At 32.3% G+C, this 18,255-nt stretch overlaps 1 protein-coding gene across 2 annotated transcripts in view; it reads left to right on the top strand.

The window, feature by feature from the left end:
• The window catches only part of PGGT1B (protein geranylgeranyltransferase type I subunit beta), a 47,758-nt gene extending 30,832 nt beyond the window's left edge, over positions 1-16,926 (top strand). The window contains exons 7-10 of one of the 2 annotated variants that reach the window (XR_007953278.1): positions 1,265-1,449; positions 2,660-2,768; positions 6,788-7,423; positions 16,470-16,566. Coding sequence is in view for 1 of the 2 variants with exons in the window: in XM_051994498.1 (XP_051850458.1) it covers positions 1,265-1,449; positions 2,660-2,768; positions 16,470-16,651 (476 nt within the window). In the remaining variant the exon portion in view is untranslated. Of the gene's footprint in view, positions 1-1,264; positions 1,450-2,659; positions 2,769-6,787; positions 7,424-16,469 lie in introns of both variants that reach the window. The other variant, XM_051994498.1, reaches the window with a different exon arrangement.
• Positions 16,927-18,255: the final 1,329 nt, after the last annotated feature.

Raw genomic sequence — 18,255 nt, 5'->3', positions numbered from 1 at the left:
TACTTCCCAAAGCAGCTTAGTTCCCACCTTAGACATTTTAATAAGTTTTTTCCTTTTATCTAGCCTAAATTTGCTTCTTGTTGTCCTGGTTTTCCTCTGTGACAAAAACAGAATAACATGAATCCCTATTCTATATGGTAGCCTTTTGTATTGTATCCTCCCTGAATTTCTGTTTTCTAGAGTAAATATCCTTTTCATCCAGAAAATTTAGAGATAATCAGTACATATAAATAATAGATAACATTATGTATAATGTAGTAGCACTGACTGCATATATATGGTATATACACAACACACACTCACACACACACGTACACACATGTATACACACTCCATGAAACTAGCAAAGGAGACAGTAGGAATGGATGAGGTAGGGGGAGAATCGTGAGAAAACAATGTCATAAAAGTCATTTCAAGAGAGCATATCCAAGAAAAGAGGATACAGTGCAGAATTCTGATTTAGAAAAAATATTCATCTTAAAAGAAATAAGCTATATTTCAATAATTCAGTTGTGAAGTTGTAATAGTTTTAAAAGTTTTATGTGATTATCAGCAAATTCCTAGTGCAAGTCTAGGAAAATGATTTTTTCTTATTTTTCTTATCTAAAGATATTCTTTGATTTTTTATTTTCTAAGGCAGTTGTAAGGATCAGATGGGATCATGTAAACTTTAATGTGATATAAGTGTTAGCTGTTATCATTTTTATTAAGGAAAATTCAATTACTTTTAATTATAATGTATACTTTAAATTTTGGTTTGGGGTTCATTTTTAATAACATGCTGTCATCAGAGGATTTAGAAGGCTTTCACAACAAACTAGGTCGATTTAACAATTCAGCTTCTAATTGACTAGATTGTAACAGTGGACAAGTTATTCAATCAGCAACTCCCACATATCAGTATAATAATCTGTCTTCAATTAAGGAATTAGACAAAGGAAAGCATATTGCATTAGGAAGATGAAGTTTCTCAGTCCTTGTCTTGACTGCTACTAACTAGATTTATGACCCTGGACAAATTCACCCAATTTCTCTCTGGCCTCAGTTTTCTTCACTTCTTTTTCAACCCAAATTTTGTGATCTCTATAATCAAATTAATATTGCAGATTTCTGTATCTACTATAATGATTTCTCAATTTGCTTTTATTTGGTTTTGTTTGTTTTTTGCCCTCTAGAATTGCTTGGTCTTTTTACTAGTCATCTTATAAATATTTCATGGTTAATTAATTTGAATCTTAAAGTATTGACTGATTATGATTAACAGGAGGATCAACTTTTTGTGGCATTGCATCCTTATGTCTGATGGATAAATTAGAAGAGGTTTTTTCTGAAAAAGAATTAAACAGGATAAAGAGATGGTGCATAATGAGGCAACAGACTGGTTATCATGGACGACCTAATAAGCCTGTAGATACCTGCTATTCTTTTTGGGTGGGAGCAACCTTAAAGGTAAGATAGGAATAAAAAATAATAAAATTGAAAACTTAATAAAGAAAGATATACAAAATATGTAATAATAACCTATGTGATAAATTGGTTTTTGTACCACATGGTTTTTTCAGTATTACTATATAGTAATTCTTATTTTCTTATATTATGGTAGTGATTTCTAATTCAGACTAAGCAAAAAAGGAATAATAATTAACTATCAGAAATTAGATAAATAATTCCATCAGGCTGTGATAGTTGGCCAAATTTAATATTTTGCCTTTGCTCTAACAGAATAATTGCAAAGGCAAAATATTAAATTTGGCCAACTATCACAGCCTGATGGAGGTAATAAGAGAAAACCTCTTAGCTCTATCAACTTTTTAAGGTATATCTTATCTTACCTTAATGACATATTATTGATTTATTTGTAAATTAATTTATTCAGAACTTTTTAAAACTTCTTAATATTTGTTATTATGAGCTTGCATGATTTCTTGGAAACATTTTTCATAAATTTATTACTCTTTAAATAAAACATTATTTTCCTACATTTTAAAACTGTCTACCAAGCTTCAGGAGTATCTCCTAATTGCAAAGATTTAGTGTATAAGTCTTACTACAGTTTGGATTAGTTATTCTGTCTATCAAGCTTCAGAGGTTTCTCCTAATTGTAAAGATTTAGTGTATAAGTCTTACTACAGTTTGAATTATTTGTTTCTTAAATACATCATTTTACATTTGCCTAAATTGCATTCATCTCAGGCACCAATTTTCAATGACACTTCTACCCCTTAAGCCAAAGTTTCTCTGTTATATATAATATTAAATTTGATTTTAAAAGTCTAATGTGACTTTATGATATAGTTATAATTTAAAGTCATAAGTGACAGATTTTGTATAGGTGAAGATGTCATTAAAAAAACTTATTTGGTTTAATATAAAGGGAGTTTTTAAATTTTATTTCAAATTACATGTTAAGGAGCATTAAATTGATGGAAAGGTAAGAATGTGAGGATGAACATGGTAGATAAGTGAAATGTTTAGTTAATAAGAGTAGTTCTGATTCCTTGAAAGTTTGTTCTAATCTCAGTTCTGTTGGTACCTCAGAATTTTTCAGAAATATAAAACAGAGAAAACTTGTTAAATTTTAAGAAAGTGAATGTTGCACCAAAATAGTTTTTAAAACTATTTTTTTTCAGTAAATGTCCTTTCTGGGATCTCATTTCAGCTGCTGAAAATATTTCAATATACCAATTTTGAGAAAAACAGAAATTATATCTTATCAACTCAAGATCGCCTTGTAGGTGGATTTGCTAAGTGGCCAGATAGCCATCCAGGTAAAGTATTCTACCCTATTTGGGGAGTTTTCCTTTCATTTTTGGAGAAATTTAGTGTTTAGCATTGTTAACCTTTCCTTAAAAAATAATAAAATAGGATTCAAGAATATTGTTTCAAAAAATAGGGAGAGAAATATTAAGTGAATTTTTCCTTTAAAAATCTTATCAGATAGCTAGTTTTTGTTAAAAGCTTTATATCAGATAGTTTGTTGAGTAAAGCAAAAAACAGTTCTTGCTTTCAAAGAGTTCATATTGTTCAAATTTTTCCCTTACATCTTTTATTGTTACAATCTTCAATACTCAGTTCTGCTTACCAGCAACTTGATGGTTATTATAACTTTACATTTTCGGTAATATGTTTACTGTTTTTTCCTACTTTCCTCTTGGATTAATGAGGCTCTGTTAAATGAGGCATATCTGTACTTAATGTATCTGGATTATGAATTAATTAACATTTATTAGATACCAACTGTGTTCTGTTAAGTTGGGACACAAAGACATCACTGAAATAATATCTGCCCTTAAAAAGTTTATGTTCTTGTATTCCTATATCAAATTGCTTACCACCTCAGGATAAATAAGAGGAGAGAGAAGATTTGGAACTCAAAATTTAAAAAAAAATTGTTTAAAATTGTCTTTAGGTATAATTGGGAAAAATTATATGTGTGTATACATGTATGTATACAGAGATAAATACATGTGGGGGGGTATAAATTTGTATTCTGTGGAGGAGACAACATATGCATATATATAAAATAGAAGATAATAACTTTTTTGGGGAAAGATAAAGTAACCAGGAGAGAGATCAAGAATACTTGAACTGAATTTTGAAAGAAATTGTGGATTTTAAAAACCAAAGAGAAGATGAGGAATATATTCTAAGCATAGGGGACAATCAATGCAAAGACACAGATAAAAAAGATGAAGTGTAAAGTTTGAAGAGCAGTAGGAGTACAATTTTGAACAGTAGCATGATGGAAATTGAATAAGATATAATAGTGCTGGAAAAGTAGATTGGTTCCAGATTCTAAAGGATTTTAATTAACCAATGAAGAAATTGTTGTTTTGTCCTAAATGAAGGGATGTTGCAAGTTTATTAAGGAGCATTATGGGAAGATAACTATATGTTAGAATCTAGAGACTAAGATTGCCCTCCCCCCATCATTGCATTTAAAATTAAGGTAAGGCAAGGCAGAAGACCCCAAATAAGGGGAGACAGAGCATTTTTATAGATAAAAAGAGGAGCATCCAAAAAAAAAAAAAATACAGAGAACAACTTCATAAATGGGAAAAACAATATGATTGTTCAAAGTCAGAAGCATCATAGAGGGATGATGAGATTGACTAGAAATTTGAAATGCAGGACTAGTAACAGCCTCTCCTTCTATCTTGTCATTATGGAAAGCTCCTTGGAAGTGTTTGCTTGCATGGCTAGTTGGTATCATAACTATAACAGCCCAGACTTTCTTAAAGGACAATCATTGTTACCAAGATAATAGGTAAGATTCCCTGACATCTACCTGCATCCTTCAAGGATAACAGATTTCTTTGACTCAGGATTAGAATAGTGATTAGCAGGAAAGCTGAGCTACTAAACTTAATGCAGAGAGAAACGAAACATGATTTAGATTGTTGCACAAAATGTTTTTGATTATATAAAATGAAATCAATTACAGGATATTATAAAATGGAATCAATTTGATTTTCTTACCCCATGGATTCTCCATTAAGATTCTAAAAATGCTTTAGAAAAAACAATGATCAAGAAAATGAAAGGTTCTGTTGTACTACTGCATCTAATCCGGGACTGAAAAGAAAGAGTGCTAGAATCCTGTGCCCTTAGTAGAAGATAAACTAGGATAGGTAGAAGCCAAAAGTGGAGCCTAGTCTTCTGCGGAAGACAAGATGGGAACAGTGCCTGCCATAGGCACTAAAATTGGGATTTTAGCTCCTGCAGAAGACAGAGCCACGCCACTACCCAGGTCAAAGCACTTCAGTAAGAAGTAAAAACATCTAATCTAGCATCCAGAAAGCCTGAACCAAGATAAGAGATAAGAACTGAAACATAATCAAGAAATATCTTGGACTTAGAGAATGCTGAAGGGTAAACCCAGAAAGAGAGTAACTCCACAGAAAGTACAAATAAAGCCTCATTTAAAAAGCCATAAGGTCACTCACAAAAATCTTCAAGAATACTGGAGAAAAATGAAACAAAAAAAATTGAAATAACAAAACAACTCACCTGGTAAACAGGTCCAAGAAAGAGTCATCAGAGTACCAAAAATAATGCTTTCCAGAAGCTTAGGTTCCATATTTCAACAAATTTATAAATTTGCTCAGATGTCTTAGAACCAGAGAGTAAAGTGAAATTAGAAAATGTGCCAGCATCTCATAAAAGAAATCCAAACCAAAAATTATCAGGAATAGATTAGCCAAAATCTAGAACTTCTATGCAAAAAAAAAAAAAAAAATGAATATAGCCAAAAAGTATGAGTTTTTTTTTAAGTACCAAGGAGCCACAGTCAGAACCACATAAGATTTACAGACTATGACCAAAGAGAGGAAAGTTTGAAATACATTATTCTAAAAATGTATATAATTCCATAATGGGGAGAATGATGAATCTTAAAGATGGATAGATAGACAAATAGATAGATATCTCTTTTTGGTGTTATTATTGATATCTTCAATTTTGACATGGGTAATATCCTCCTGTACTCCTTTTTTTTTTAAGAGGAAGAAGAGAAAAAGCAATGAATACCAATAAATACATTGCAAAAATTGGAAAATATATGCTTTTTTCCATACCTTAAATTCCCATCACTCCTTTTGCCTGGGGGGTTGGGGTCAGGCAAATAGTCTTACATCTCTATTTTGGGATTATTTTTGTAATTTTACAAAATTCATTTTCATTTGTCTTTCCATTTACATTGTTATATAGTTTTATTGTTTTTTATACTTTCCATATTTTACTCTGATTCATTTTTTCTCTTTTCATGCTTCTCTGTTCATCATATTTATTATTATATCTTATTAATATTCCATTACATTTGTATATCACAATTTGTTTAGCCATTTCCCCACTTGAAGATCATCTATTGTATTTTCAGTTTATTATGACCATAAATACTATTATGAATATTTTGATGTGTAATGAAGACTTTATTTTTATCAGTGACCTCCTTGGGGTGCATGCCTAGCAGTGAAATTTCTGGATCAAAGAGTATGGACATTTTAGTGACTTTATTTTCATAACTCCAAATTGTTTTCCAGAGTGGTTATATTGATGTTCAATGTGAATGTGCTTATCATCCCCTGATTCCACAAATTTTGATGTTTTCCATTTTTTGTTGGGACTGAGAAGAAATTTCAAGTTGTTTTGATAACACGTTTATTTTAATGATTTGAAACATTTTTTCATACATGTTGTTAATAGTTTTAAATTCTTTTGAGAGGTATTTGTTCCTATTCTTTGACCATTTGGTCTTAATTATAATTCTCTCTTTATTTTGGATTGTTGTCCTTGTTCAGTCATGTCTAACTCTTGATGATCCTATGGGGATATCATGCCACTATTGTGTCCATGAGTTTTATTGGCAAAGATGTTAGAGAGCTTTACCATTTTCTTCTCCAGTGGATTAGAGTAGACAGAAATTAAATGACTTATCCAGGGTTGTGCAGCTAGTTGTTGTTGTTTGTTTGTTTTTTTTGAGACTGGATTTGAATTTAGAAATTCCAGCTCCAGGCCCAGCTTGGGCCTTTTGAGCTACCTTTGGTGTACCTCCTTTGAGCTACCTACTTGCTTTCATATCCTAGATACCAAATTTTTGGTTTTTTGAGAAATTTGATATCAAAAAAATTTCTCCTTTTAAACACTTCTTGTGTTAAATGCATTAGTTTTACACAGAGGCTTTTCAATTTTATGTAATTAGAATTGTTTATTTTATTTTTTAAATTTACCTTTCTCTCTCTCTCTCTCTCTCTCTCGCTCTTTCTCTCTCTCTTTTTTTTTGGTTAAGGATTCATGTACTTGTGACGTGAAAGACTTGCAATCTGCTTCTGTTCTAATTTTTCTCATACCATACTTTTTAATATTCAGATCAAGTATGCCTTTTGAATTTATTGTGGAGCCTATAAGTTGTTGGTTTAAGTTTAATTTTTGGCTGACTGCTTTATCTTAAATTACTGGCATTTTCATCAAATAGTTCTTTACTAAATAATTTGTTTTCATATTAATCAAATACTGAAGTATTAAGTTCCATTATTTCTAATGCTCCCTTGTCTATCCTTTTCCACTGTTTATTTATTTATTTATCTTTTAGATTAATACCAAGTGGTATTAATGACTTCTACTTTATAGTTCGAAGTCTGGAAGTACTATTTCTCCCTTTCATCCTTTCCCTTCTTTCATTATTTCCCATGATACTCAAGATCTTTTGTTTTCCCAAATGAAATTTGTTATTTTCATGAGGTCCTATATAGTGTTACTCTGACAGTTCAATATATAGCATTAAAGCTATAAATTAACGTGATTATTTTTAGTATATTGGCACAGCTTAGCCATGAGCACTGCATATTTTTCTAGTCATTTAAACTCTGTATTTCTTTAAGGAGCACTTTGTAATAAAACCTGTACAAGGATTTTGTGGACTTTGGTATGTTCATTTTCAAATATTTTATGCATTTTGCAGTATTTTTGGATGGTATTTATTTATTCCTTACATTTTAACTTTTGAATTTTTATTCCTACACAAATGCTTTTGATTTTTTTGTGTGTGTGTGTGGCTTTACTTTATAACTTAGCTGAAGCTATTGTTTTAGTATCTTTGCTAATTCCCTGGGATTTTTTTTTTTTTACATCATGTCATTAATAAGAAGGGATGGTTTTATCTTCTTTTTGTTGGTCTTTTTGTTGGTACCTTTAATTTCTTTGTTTTTTTTCTTTTGGATATTGCTAGCATTTCTAGAACTGTATCAATTAACAACTGGTAGAATGGCTATCCTGCTTTATTTCTGTTTACTTAGAAAGCTTGCAGAGCACCATCCTTGCTTTGGGTTTTAGATAGATAATTTTTATAATATTAAAAAGAGATTCATCTATAATATAAAAGTTTTTTGTTTGTTTTTGTTAGCATAAATAAGTACTATTTCAGTACTGTTTTCACAAGTTTGAAATGTATCTTTGGAGATAATCATGTGCTTTTAAATATTTTTATTTTCCATATGATTAATTATATTCATTGTTTTCCTAATGTAGGACTGCCTTTGCATCCCTGGTATAAATCCAGATGAATCATAATAAATAAGTTCTTGGATGAATTGTGATAGATTGTTTCTCAGGGTGTTAGTAAATATTTTTCAGTCTGTTCATTAATGACTTTGCTCTGTAATTTTTCATTATATCACCTTTCCTTTATTTAGGCATTGGGACTTTGTTAGTGCATTGTCATTTTTTAATAATTTGTTTAGTATTGTTATCAACTTTTCTTTAAAAGTTTGATAAAAATGTCCTATAAATTTACCAGGGATTTGCTGGGTTTCTTCCTCCCTTTGTTAGCTTTTTTCATCTAGTTCTTTTTGTCCTTAAGAGAATCATATGGTTCTTTGCCCAGCACAATGTGATGTTATCTCTCTAATACCAATATTTTTACCAAATCTACTCCCCCAAATCTCTGCTGTTCTTGTAACAGTTGCAAGCTGTCATTTATATGGTAAATGATTAATATGCTATTTCATTAGTATATTTATGCTATATTTTGTAAGTTCTAACATGACTCACAAATAATTATATATAGTGGGAGGCAGAGGTAAAATTGTTATAGTCCTTTACTCTCTAGATGCAAGACCATGTGGCCATACCCATGACTACTGCTGAGGGACTAGTATAAATAAAAATCTTCTGTGCCTTATTCCTCATAGCACATGCCAGCTATGCAATCTGAATTTCAATTCACTGGAAGGACTTGTCTATATTATACTTCCTCATAGCAGATGGAATAATTGATCAATAAGACAAAATCATGTTCCTTAGGAGCTATGTTCTTTTAAGTGGGGATCAGTGGAGGAGGCAGGAGTCCAGAGTTTAGACTAGAGACATCAGTCTCTGAAATAGTTGTCCTCTATTTATTAAGGACATTAATACCAAAGGGACTCCAGGTAAGTGTTACCTCTCGTGTACTACTTCAATTTAGTGCTAGAAACTTCCTGTGCTCTATGCCATATCATTTCATGGCTACCTCTACATATACCCAATCCATAAGGGGCAACTCTGAACAAATGGTAATTGTTTGACTGCTTCATCTATTCAGTATTAAGTAGGGTCCAATAACAGGAACAGTCCATTTGCAGGGCTGTCTACAAGCAGGGAATACTGGACTTGACTCATCTTAGCATCAACTGAGCTAATTTTCCCTTTCAAAAAGAAATCTACTCCTTGTCCCATAGAGATAATTCCCAATATTTGATCAGAAGGATTCTTGTAACAAGATATCATATTATTATCCCAAGATCACCCCTCCTTCTATATAATGCTTTCCCCCATTTCAGATAATGTGAGCCATAAAACCATCTCATTTCATCCAAATTACCTACTATACCAAATGTTGGTTGTAAGCTAGTCACCAGTATCAATATCCAGCCAATTGATGTTTGAGATGGATGAATTGAGATACTCATTTGAGTCTTTGAACATTTATCAAAAAAGAGGTTTATTTAAAGAGCAAGGATATACAAGAGTGATTGAAATTTAATTTCTTTAGATGAGGTCCTTAATCATATTTGGAAGCACATTTGGTCAGCAGAGTATGGTCACTTGTTTTTTTAAGAAAACTCAATTCATAGGGACATCAGAAACAATGTAAATGGATATTTTATGTTCTTATGTAAATAGAAAGCTGTGTCAAGGGAAGTAGTGGCCAATTCCAATCTGTTGCTCAGTCCTTCAGTTATATTCAACTCTTAGTGGCCCCATGACACTACCTGTCTTGTCCTCTGTCATCTCCATTTCTTTTTTCCTTCAGTCTTTCCCAACATCAGGAAATCATTTTTTCCAATGATTCCTGTTTTCTCATTATGTGGCCCAAGTTTTTAAGTTTCAGCTTTGTTATTTGACCTTCTCATGAATAGTCTTAGATAAATTCTTTAATGCATTGGCTGATTTGATCTCTTTGCTGTTCAAAGGACTCTCAAAAGCCTTCTTTAACACCATAATTCTAAAACATTGATTTTTGCAGCACTCAACTTTCTTTATCATCCAACTCTAACAGCCATATGTTGCTACTAATATAGGATTATACAGACCTTTGTCAGCAAGTTGGTGTCTGCTTTTTAGTATGCTGTTCAATCTTTTATGGAGAAAAGTAGTGAAGGGGAGCTGTGGTTCTATCACATGCTCCCTGAACATATATTTTTATTACATTTTCATCTTTAAAGGATATGTTCACTATTTCTGCCTTTTACATTTATTTGCATTATAGTTCCTTAATACATAGACAATTTTTGTAGAAGTTTTTATGGTACTGAGTAATGTATCTTCTTTGGCATTCATGTTTGGAAAATTCTACTTATTTAGTTCCAGTTTCTTCTGCAATTATTTCAAATCTGTATTTCCCTTTTGTTTTATCTTTTTGTTAGTTTTGACCAAATCAGAGAGTTTCAATAAAGTTTTCTGCCATCACTGTACTATTTTCAGTATTTTCTTTTAATTGAGTTGTTTCCTTTATTTATTAGATTCATTGACTTTTGGAGCACATAAGTTTAATATTAAAATTGATTTATCTATAGTTTCTGTGAACATGATGTCATTTCTTTATTTATTTCTGTATTGTGAATTTTCCTTTTTGTTTTGTGATTTCAATTCCATCTTTCTTGAATTTAGCTGTTGCATAATTTTGTTCCAGTCTTTCATTTTTAGTCTGTGTTTGTCTTTGCTTCTTAGATGAGTCAGGCAGTTGACAAGCAATTGAGTGTGGGGTTTTGTTTTCTTAGTCTGTTATTCCCTTCATTTATTTTATTGTTTAATCTATTCCCATTTAAAGTTATGAGTAAGTTAAAATTTTTTTCTCCATTTATGTCTACAACATTGCTTTTTCCTGAATTTCCATTTTTTTGTTCCCCTCTCTTCATGTAACAATTCATAGTCAATAAATATTTATTAAGGATTCATTGTGTGCCAGGCATTGTGCTGTATGCTGGAGATACAAATATATTAAAAAAGAAGTCAGTTTCTACCCATAAAGAGCTTAACATTCTAAGAGGGAAGAAAAAGCAAAGGATTCTGAAAAGAGGGAGGGATGCAGGGGAAGGTACCTGTAATGGTGTGATAGAGAAGAAAAGGAAGTCTTAGAGGAGGGCAGCCAGATAAAAAATGAAGTACTCTTCTAAGCTAAGTTCTCTCCTGAGGTGTTTAGAGTTCAAGGATCCTACTTTAATAGTACAGAACGTGGAAGCAGAGAATTATTGTTAGGTGGCAGTTTGGAGAGAAAAATTGGGTTATATTGGTGTACTGCAGTGCAAGCTCACTTTGAATTAGCAGTGTAAAATGTCAGCCAAAAAAGTTAAATTTTGAGCTATATTGTTGAGCTTTAGTATTCAGGAATTAAAAGTATGATACATCTGATGCACTCTGCCTTTGTTGGACCATATTCTGAATATCTCATTTTAGGAAAGGAAGGCTATTAAAAAGCTTGAGAGCATCCAGAAAAGTGATCAACATAATATAGGGCTTCAGCCATTGAGAAGACCATTCAGAAGAACTGTAGGGTGTTTTGTTTTTTTTTTATTTGAAAAAAGAAGACATGAACTTCTGGGTCACATGATTAACAATATAGACGAAGAACTTGACAATTTCTCTGATCTCACAAAAAGATCGTCAAAAGAAAACTTAATACTCTAGTAATAAAGCAATCTTTAATGTAGGACACTTAAGAATCCTAAAGAGGTAAAAAAAAAAAAAAAAAAAAAAAAAACTCCATGAAATAATGTTAAACATCAATAATTAAACACTGCCCACCACACTTTCAGTAGCAGAGTTGCAAGTGGCTCACAAGTTTGCAGCAGAATTCTTCTCATCATCCTTTTCCCCACACTGGCACCCCCAGTATACTAGAAAACCAAATTTCAAGTGACAGAAATATGCCCTAGCCATAGTGCCACCGTTAACATGTTCTGCAACAGAACTCAATCAGAGCAAAGGAGTAGAGCAAGACATGTGCCTATAATAGAGCTTAACTCTACTTCTAATGCTGCAGAGATTCAAACTCCAAAGGGCAGGAATTTGCTTAAACTGCAATAGCCAGGTCATGTTGTTCTGTGCTTTTAGACTAAAGAACTAAGGAACAGGGAATGGGCAAGATGTGTGGGAAAAGGAGAGGACCATTAAACTAGAAGGAAAGCACTCAATATATAGCTCCAGCCACATTTGTCCCCCCACAGGTCACTTGGGATAGAGACCTAGGCTTGTGGACTGGTAATTGCCCCACATGGAAGGAGGCTGACATTCTTTGAGTCACATCCCTCAGGAAAGCTATCATCAGAAGAGGAGTTAATGATCAGTTTGGGAAAACAAAGGGGGGGGGGGGGAGGGAAATAAGTAAATCACCAAAGATCCCAGGAGGAAAAAAATCTCAAAGACCTTGAACATGAGCAAATCAATAGGAAAGACAACAGCAGGAGGGAATTTGGACTCTATAGTAAGAGGTCAAGCGTTTATGAATAAATACTATAAAACAAAGGGAAATGAGGCATAAGACCTGTGGATTTGGGGAAGAGCATGGAATCACAGCACACTGTTCCTGTGTTGGCTTAAAAGAGAAAGAATTGGGAAGAGAGAATTTATGACCTGTATAACAAAAAGAATTGGCAAAAGAAAAAAAAAATCTGTAATGACAAGTTTCATTAAAGAAACAAAAGAAAGGACAACTGATTGAGAATGAAACTACACAGCAGGATATTGTGGAAGATGAGAAAAAGTAATGATTTAAAAGAAAATATGTTCTCCATACCGGCAAAACATTGCCTTTGAAAACATTTTGTAGAGACAACTTTAGGAATATTGAGGACCCAGAAAAATATTCATAGCCTGAGTGTCATAACAAAAAAAACCAAACAACAAAAAAAACCCATCAACTATCCAGAACTTCTGAATATAGAAAACAAACCTGCCAATTTAAAGATTTATAGAGCATTTCAGAAAAGACCCCAGACTACAAATTCCAAGGCATACAGATTAAATTCTAATAGTTCTCTTGGGACAAATTCTGCATGTGCCTACAAAGTTATTCTGCATGCATAGATGCAAGAAAGTAATATATTCTGAAGAGTGATGGAGCTCAAGATGCATCCCAGAGTGACCTACCCTACAAATCTTGAGCCTACCTGTTTAAAAAAAAAAAAAAAGGTATTCCACAATAAAAGTGGTTTTGAAAAATTCTTAGAAAGAAAAGCAGACTTGAAGAGAGTATTTGCTTCTCAAATAAGTTAGACAAACAAATATGTCAGTTAAATTTAGCAGCAAAATAAGAATAGAGATCATTAAGAAAGTTCTTTCTAAATCTATTTAAAGAGACAGATAAAATTAGAAGTTAGAATTGATGGTGGAGAAACAAACTTGAAACATCAATATCAAATTTTAAGTTTTTTTGTTTTTTTGTGGGACTAAAATTGGGAAGACTTATAAAAAAAGAGAAAGGAGAAAGATACAGAGGAATATATAATGTACCATAATCAAATCAAAAGTTAATAGTGAGGGGAAGATAAATCCTGAAGTTTCTTGGGAAGAGAGCTCTAGGAAATGTTTGAGGAGGCAGAGAGAAATAGGCAAAAGGATATGCCTTGGTTTTTTGGTGGGAGAAGTACCACATATTCCTAGGGGTGAAGAGAGATAAAGGGAGATATTGTTCTTAAAATGTGTATTTTTTTGCAAGCATTTGATGCTTAAGAGATCATCGATCCTGCTTCAGGAGAAGGAGAGTCGGAGCTCCTGGAGGCAACTAACTATGGGAGGGAGTAGAAACAGGGAAAGAGTTTCAAGGGAAATGGAGGGAAGAGGGGAGAGGATTAGCCAAAGGAAAACCAAAATTCAATACTGACCTACATAATCAGAGATACAGTAAGAATCTTACTTGAGGCAGTATCCTCTATCACCTATTTGAATTGATGTTTTTCAAAGAAGCATCACGGAAAAGGGGGGCAAATAAGGTAGTAATAAAAACTGTTCAGAAGAGAACTGAAAATAGCTATCTCAAAAGCTATAATTAAGAATTCAGAGTGTATAAAGAAGGACTGAAAAATAGAAGTGGTATTAATCAAAGAATTAAAAATGGGAGGGATAATGAAGTGAGTAAAAAGGAAGGGAAATTTTACTTTTTTTTTTTTTTTTTTTTTGGTGAGGCATTTGGGGTTAGGTGACTTGCCCAGGTCATACAGCTAGTGCATATTAAGAGAGTTTGAGGCCAGATTTAGACTCGGGTCTTCCTAATTTCAAGGCCAGTGCTCTATCCATTGTACGATTTAGCTGCCTTTATTTGACTCTCCAAGTGAAAAGGACAAAAGAGAATAAGATTTAAATGACAAAAAGAAAGAACTAATAAGCAAAACTCCAGAGGGAAAGAGGAAACAAATGGAGACTGGGGAGTGCAGGATTGAGGGGGAGGAGAATAGACTAAAATAATAAATAACTGAAGGCATGGTACTGTGGTTAGATGGAGAAGACGGACATAAATCCCAGTATTAAAGATTAAAGTCTTAATTCTGTTATCTTTGAGTGTAAATGGATTAAGTAATATAGTAAAACAAAATGAAGCAACAGATTGTATAAGAAAAAAAAAATCACAGGCACATAGGAGATACAGACATACACACACTGTTCTGTTCTTACAGCTATGAGTGTGTGTGTGTGTGTGTGTGTGTATATATATATATATATATATAATATATATATATATATTATATATATATATTCTTAACCATGAAGCAGCAATTACAAAAGATAAAGTAATTTTGATTACATAAAACAAAAATTTCTGCACAGGCAAAATTAATGATCTAGAAGAAGGGAGATAGTCAAACAGGAAAAAGGTTTTTGTAGCCTTCCTTTTATATGGTTTGTTATCCAAAATACATAATAATTAGTAAATGTGTGTGGCTGATGGTCATTTCCAATTAGATAAGTTGTCAAAGGATATAAATAGTTCTTGAAATAAGATTTACAAGCTATTCACAGCCACATGAAAGAATGCTCCAAATCACTAGTAGTGAAAATCAAGATAATCCTATGAATTTCTACTTCACATCATGCAGATTGGCTGAGATGACAGAAAATGACAGTACTCAATTTTGGAAGCATTGTCAGAAGATAGATATACTGATACCTTGATAGAGCTGTGAATTGGTATAACTGCTTGTTGAAAAATGATTTGGAATTATGCAAACAAAAGTGACTAAAATGTTCATACCTATTGATACAAAAATTCTATTACTGGTCTTATTCTCCAAAAAGGCTATTGTTAAGTACATCCCCATAAATAGTAAAATATTTATAAAAACCCTTTTCATGATAGCGAAGAATGAGATAAATTAGATACTCATCAATTGTCATACATTAATGTAATAGAGTATTACTTTTGTAAGAAATGATGACGCTAAAGAATATAGAGAAGCCTGGAAAAATCTATATAAACTAATTCTCAGTGAAGTAAACAGAGCCAAGAAAACCATATATATGACTACAGCAGTGTAAATGGAAAGTACAGGTTCCCTTCCCTCCCCCAGAAAAAAAATCAGAAATGAATGTTATAAAATTATATAAGTTAAGCATTCCTACCTTCTTCTTGTTCTCATTTTCCAGATGTGAAAAGTGTTGTATAGTATACATGTTTTTGCACTTTGAGTATGTTAATGGGTGTCTGTCATGTGGAAAGAAAAGGATTAGATTTATTCTTAGTCCCATGGGGTAAAAGTAGGAACAATGAGTACAAATCGCAGAAAGTCAGTATTAGACTTATAAGGAAAATCTTAAAAATAAATGGATTCAAGGAATGGGCTGCTTCCAGGGGTAATAGATTCAATCTCACTGAAGACTATCAATCTGTAAAGACAGGAATCTTGTTCTTATAGGCATTGGTTTCAGCAGTCTTTAAAACCCATTCTGTAAATGGGTAAAAGTGTAAAAAATTTTTACAGACATAAAACTTTCATACAATATGGCATTGATATTTTAAAAGAAATACTTTTTTAAAAGACTATTTACAATATTGTTCATACAGCCTATTCACTAATAGTCTAAATTCAGTCAACGTTTTTCTTTTCTTCTCTTTGTCCTTGTATTATTCACATTTTTACTCACTGATCCCTTAACTAACCTTTAAGACCCATTTCAGATGGTATCTTTTATTTTTACTATTACCACTTCCCAAGTAGGAAGTTCTATTTATCTATGCTTGTGTGGTTTTACTTCATATTCTCTTTTGTATTTTATTTGCATATCTGGCTTATCTATCCATTTCCAATATTTGCATGTATGTCAGCCTATTTTATTCACTATTCTTTTACCCTGTAGCTCTAAGCAAATTGCATTGCACATAGTTGGCACTCACTAAATGTTTGTTGAATTTAATCAAAGAACAGTAATTTGCTATGCACTTAAAATATCCTACAGTATATGCTAACATAATAGCCATCAAAATATTAATATTTTATTTTCAGATGCTTTGCATGCGTACTTTGGAATCTGTGGTCTATCACTGATGGACGAAAGTGGAATTTGCAAAGTTCATCCTGCTCTGAATATAAGCACACGGACTTCTGAACGCCTTCAGGATCTTCACCAGAGCTGGAAAACCAAGGACTCTAAACAGTGTTCAGAGAATATGTATATTTCCACGTGACTGATTTGGGTTTTATGGGAGGGAATAGGGTCAATAATTGATAGCATAATATTAGACTAAGGCTAAAAGCCATGCATAACTAAGTGTGCTATTTTTTTTAAGGGATAGAGTCATAATTCACATCTTATGCTGGTATCACTTTGGAAGGTAGTCTTGAGCTTAGCCCTTTGCACTGTGATTCAAGAGTGTTTCATTTTTTGTTGACATTTGCCACTATAGAACTTGATGCTTCTTCAAGTGGCTTATATTTCTTAGAAACCCCTTGAAGCAAATGAACTATATATATATATATGTATATATGTATATATATATATATATATATGTATGTATGTATGTATTTGTTAAATTTTTTTTAGAAGTTTTCAATACAAACCATGTCAAAGTGCATTAATCAAAAATATCTTTAAAACAAGTTTACACTTCATATAACACTGACAACCTTCCAGAGACAACTTAAATGGCCTTTTGCAGAACTTGATTTACCTATTACATATAGATAAGTTTGGGGATAAATTATGTTTCTAGGAATTTTTCCTTGAAATCAGTTATTTCCAAATTTTTTTAAAAATGAAGTATTCTGTCTTTTAAGTTGGTGTGCCATTTAAAATTATGGGTCCTACTTAAAGAAATTCAATAACAATTTTTTACAAGAGGAAGTAGGCTCATTAATTACTGTGAAAGCTTTTTAAAGAGAGATTGTTATTAAATAAGATAATGAAATGTTTAATTGAACCACAGCAGAACAAGAGGGTAAAATAAATTGAATCATATGTAGTTATAAGAGAGATTTTGTACCAAGTCTTTAGACAATTTTGCTAGGGTGGGGTGTAGTCAGAATTTGGAAGAATTCCCATTTAGTTTTTGTTTTAGTTTCAAAATATTTCATCCCTTTTTTGCCTTTCTGGGAGAATGGAATAACCTTCTTAGAAAACTTAGGTTTTAAAGTATCTAGTTGGTAGTTTTTAAAATATATATAATAATGTCATACTTGAAATTCAAAATTTTATGATTGTGATATTTTTGGCCACTTGGGTTTTTGTTGATATTTTGCCTCTAATCTATTTGTGAGCAGCAACTGGTGCTTCCCTGGTTTAACTAATCTATTACTTAAGTGAGGTGAAACCTACATTCAGGAATATAATAAACATTTTCCAAGAGCACATATATATATATAAACAGTGGCATTTGGCATGATGGTTAGAGCACTGGACCTGGAGTTGGGAAGACAAGTTCAAATCCAGCCTCACTTAGTTCTGTGACCTTGGGCAAGTCATTTGAGCTGTCTGCCTCAGTTTCCTCATTTGTAAAATGAGGATCCACCTTTCAGGGAGGATAAGATGAGATAATATTTATAAAGTGCTTGGCAAACCTTAGGCACAATATAAATGCTATTATTATTATTACTACTACACATTTATGTATGTGTATATATATATGTGTGTGTGATGTGCATTTTTTGTGATGAACTTTTTTGTAAAGGAATGAAATGGGCCACAGAGGCTGAGGAGCCTGAATGATTGTTAAGAATTATGTTGACTAGCAAACGGGTTATATTTATTTTTTAAGGGAGGTAGTGTAGTAATTTGGAATTTTTATAGGTGATC

The sequence above is a fragment of the Antechinus flavipes genome, chromosome 1, assembly GCF_016432865.1.
Source record: "Antechinus flavipes isolate AdamAnt ecotype Samford, QLD, Australia chromosome 1, AdamAnt_v2, whole genome shotgun sequence".
Lineage (NCBI taxonomy): Eukaryota > Metazoa > Chordata > Mammalia > Dasyuromorphia > Dasyuridae > Antechinus > Antechinus flavipes.
This window is presented reverse-complemented; position numbering and strand designations above follow the sequence as displayed.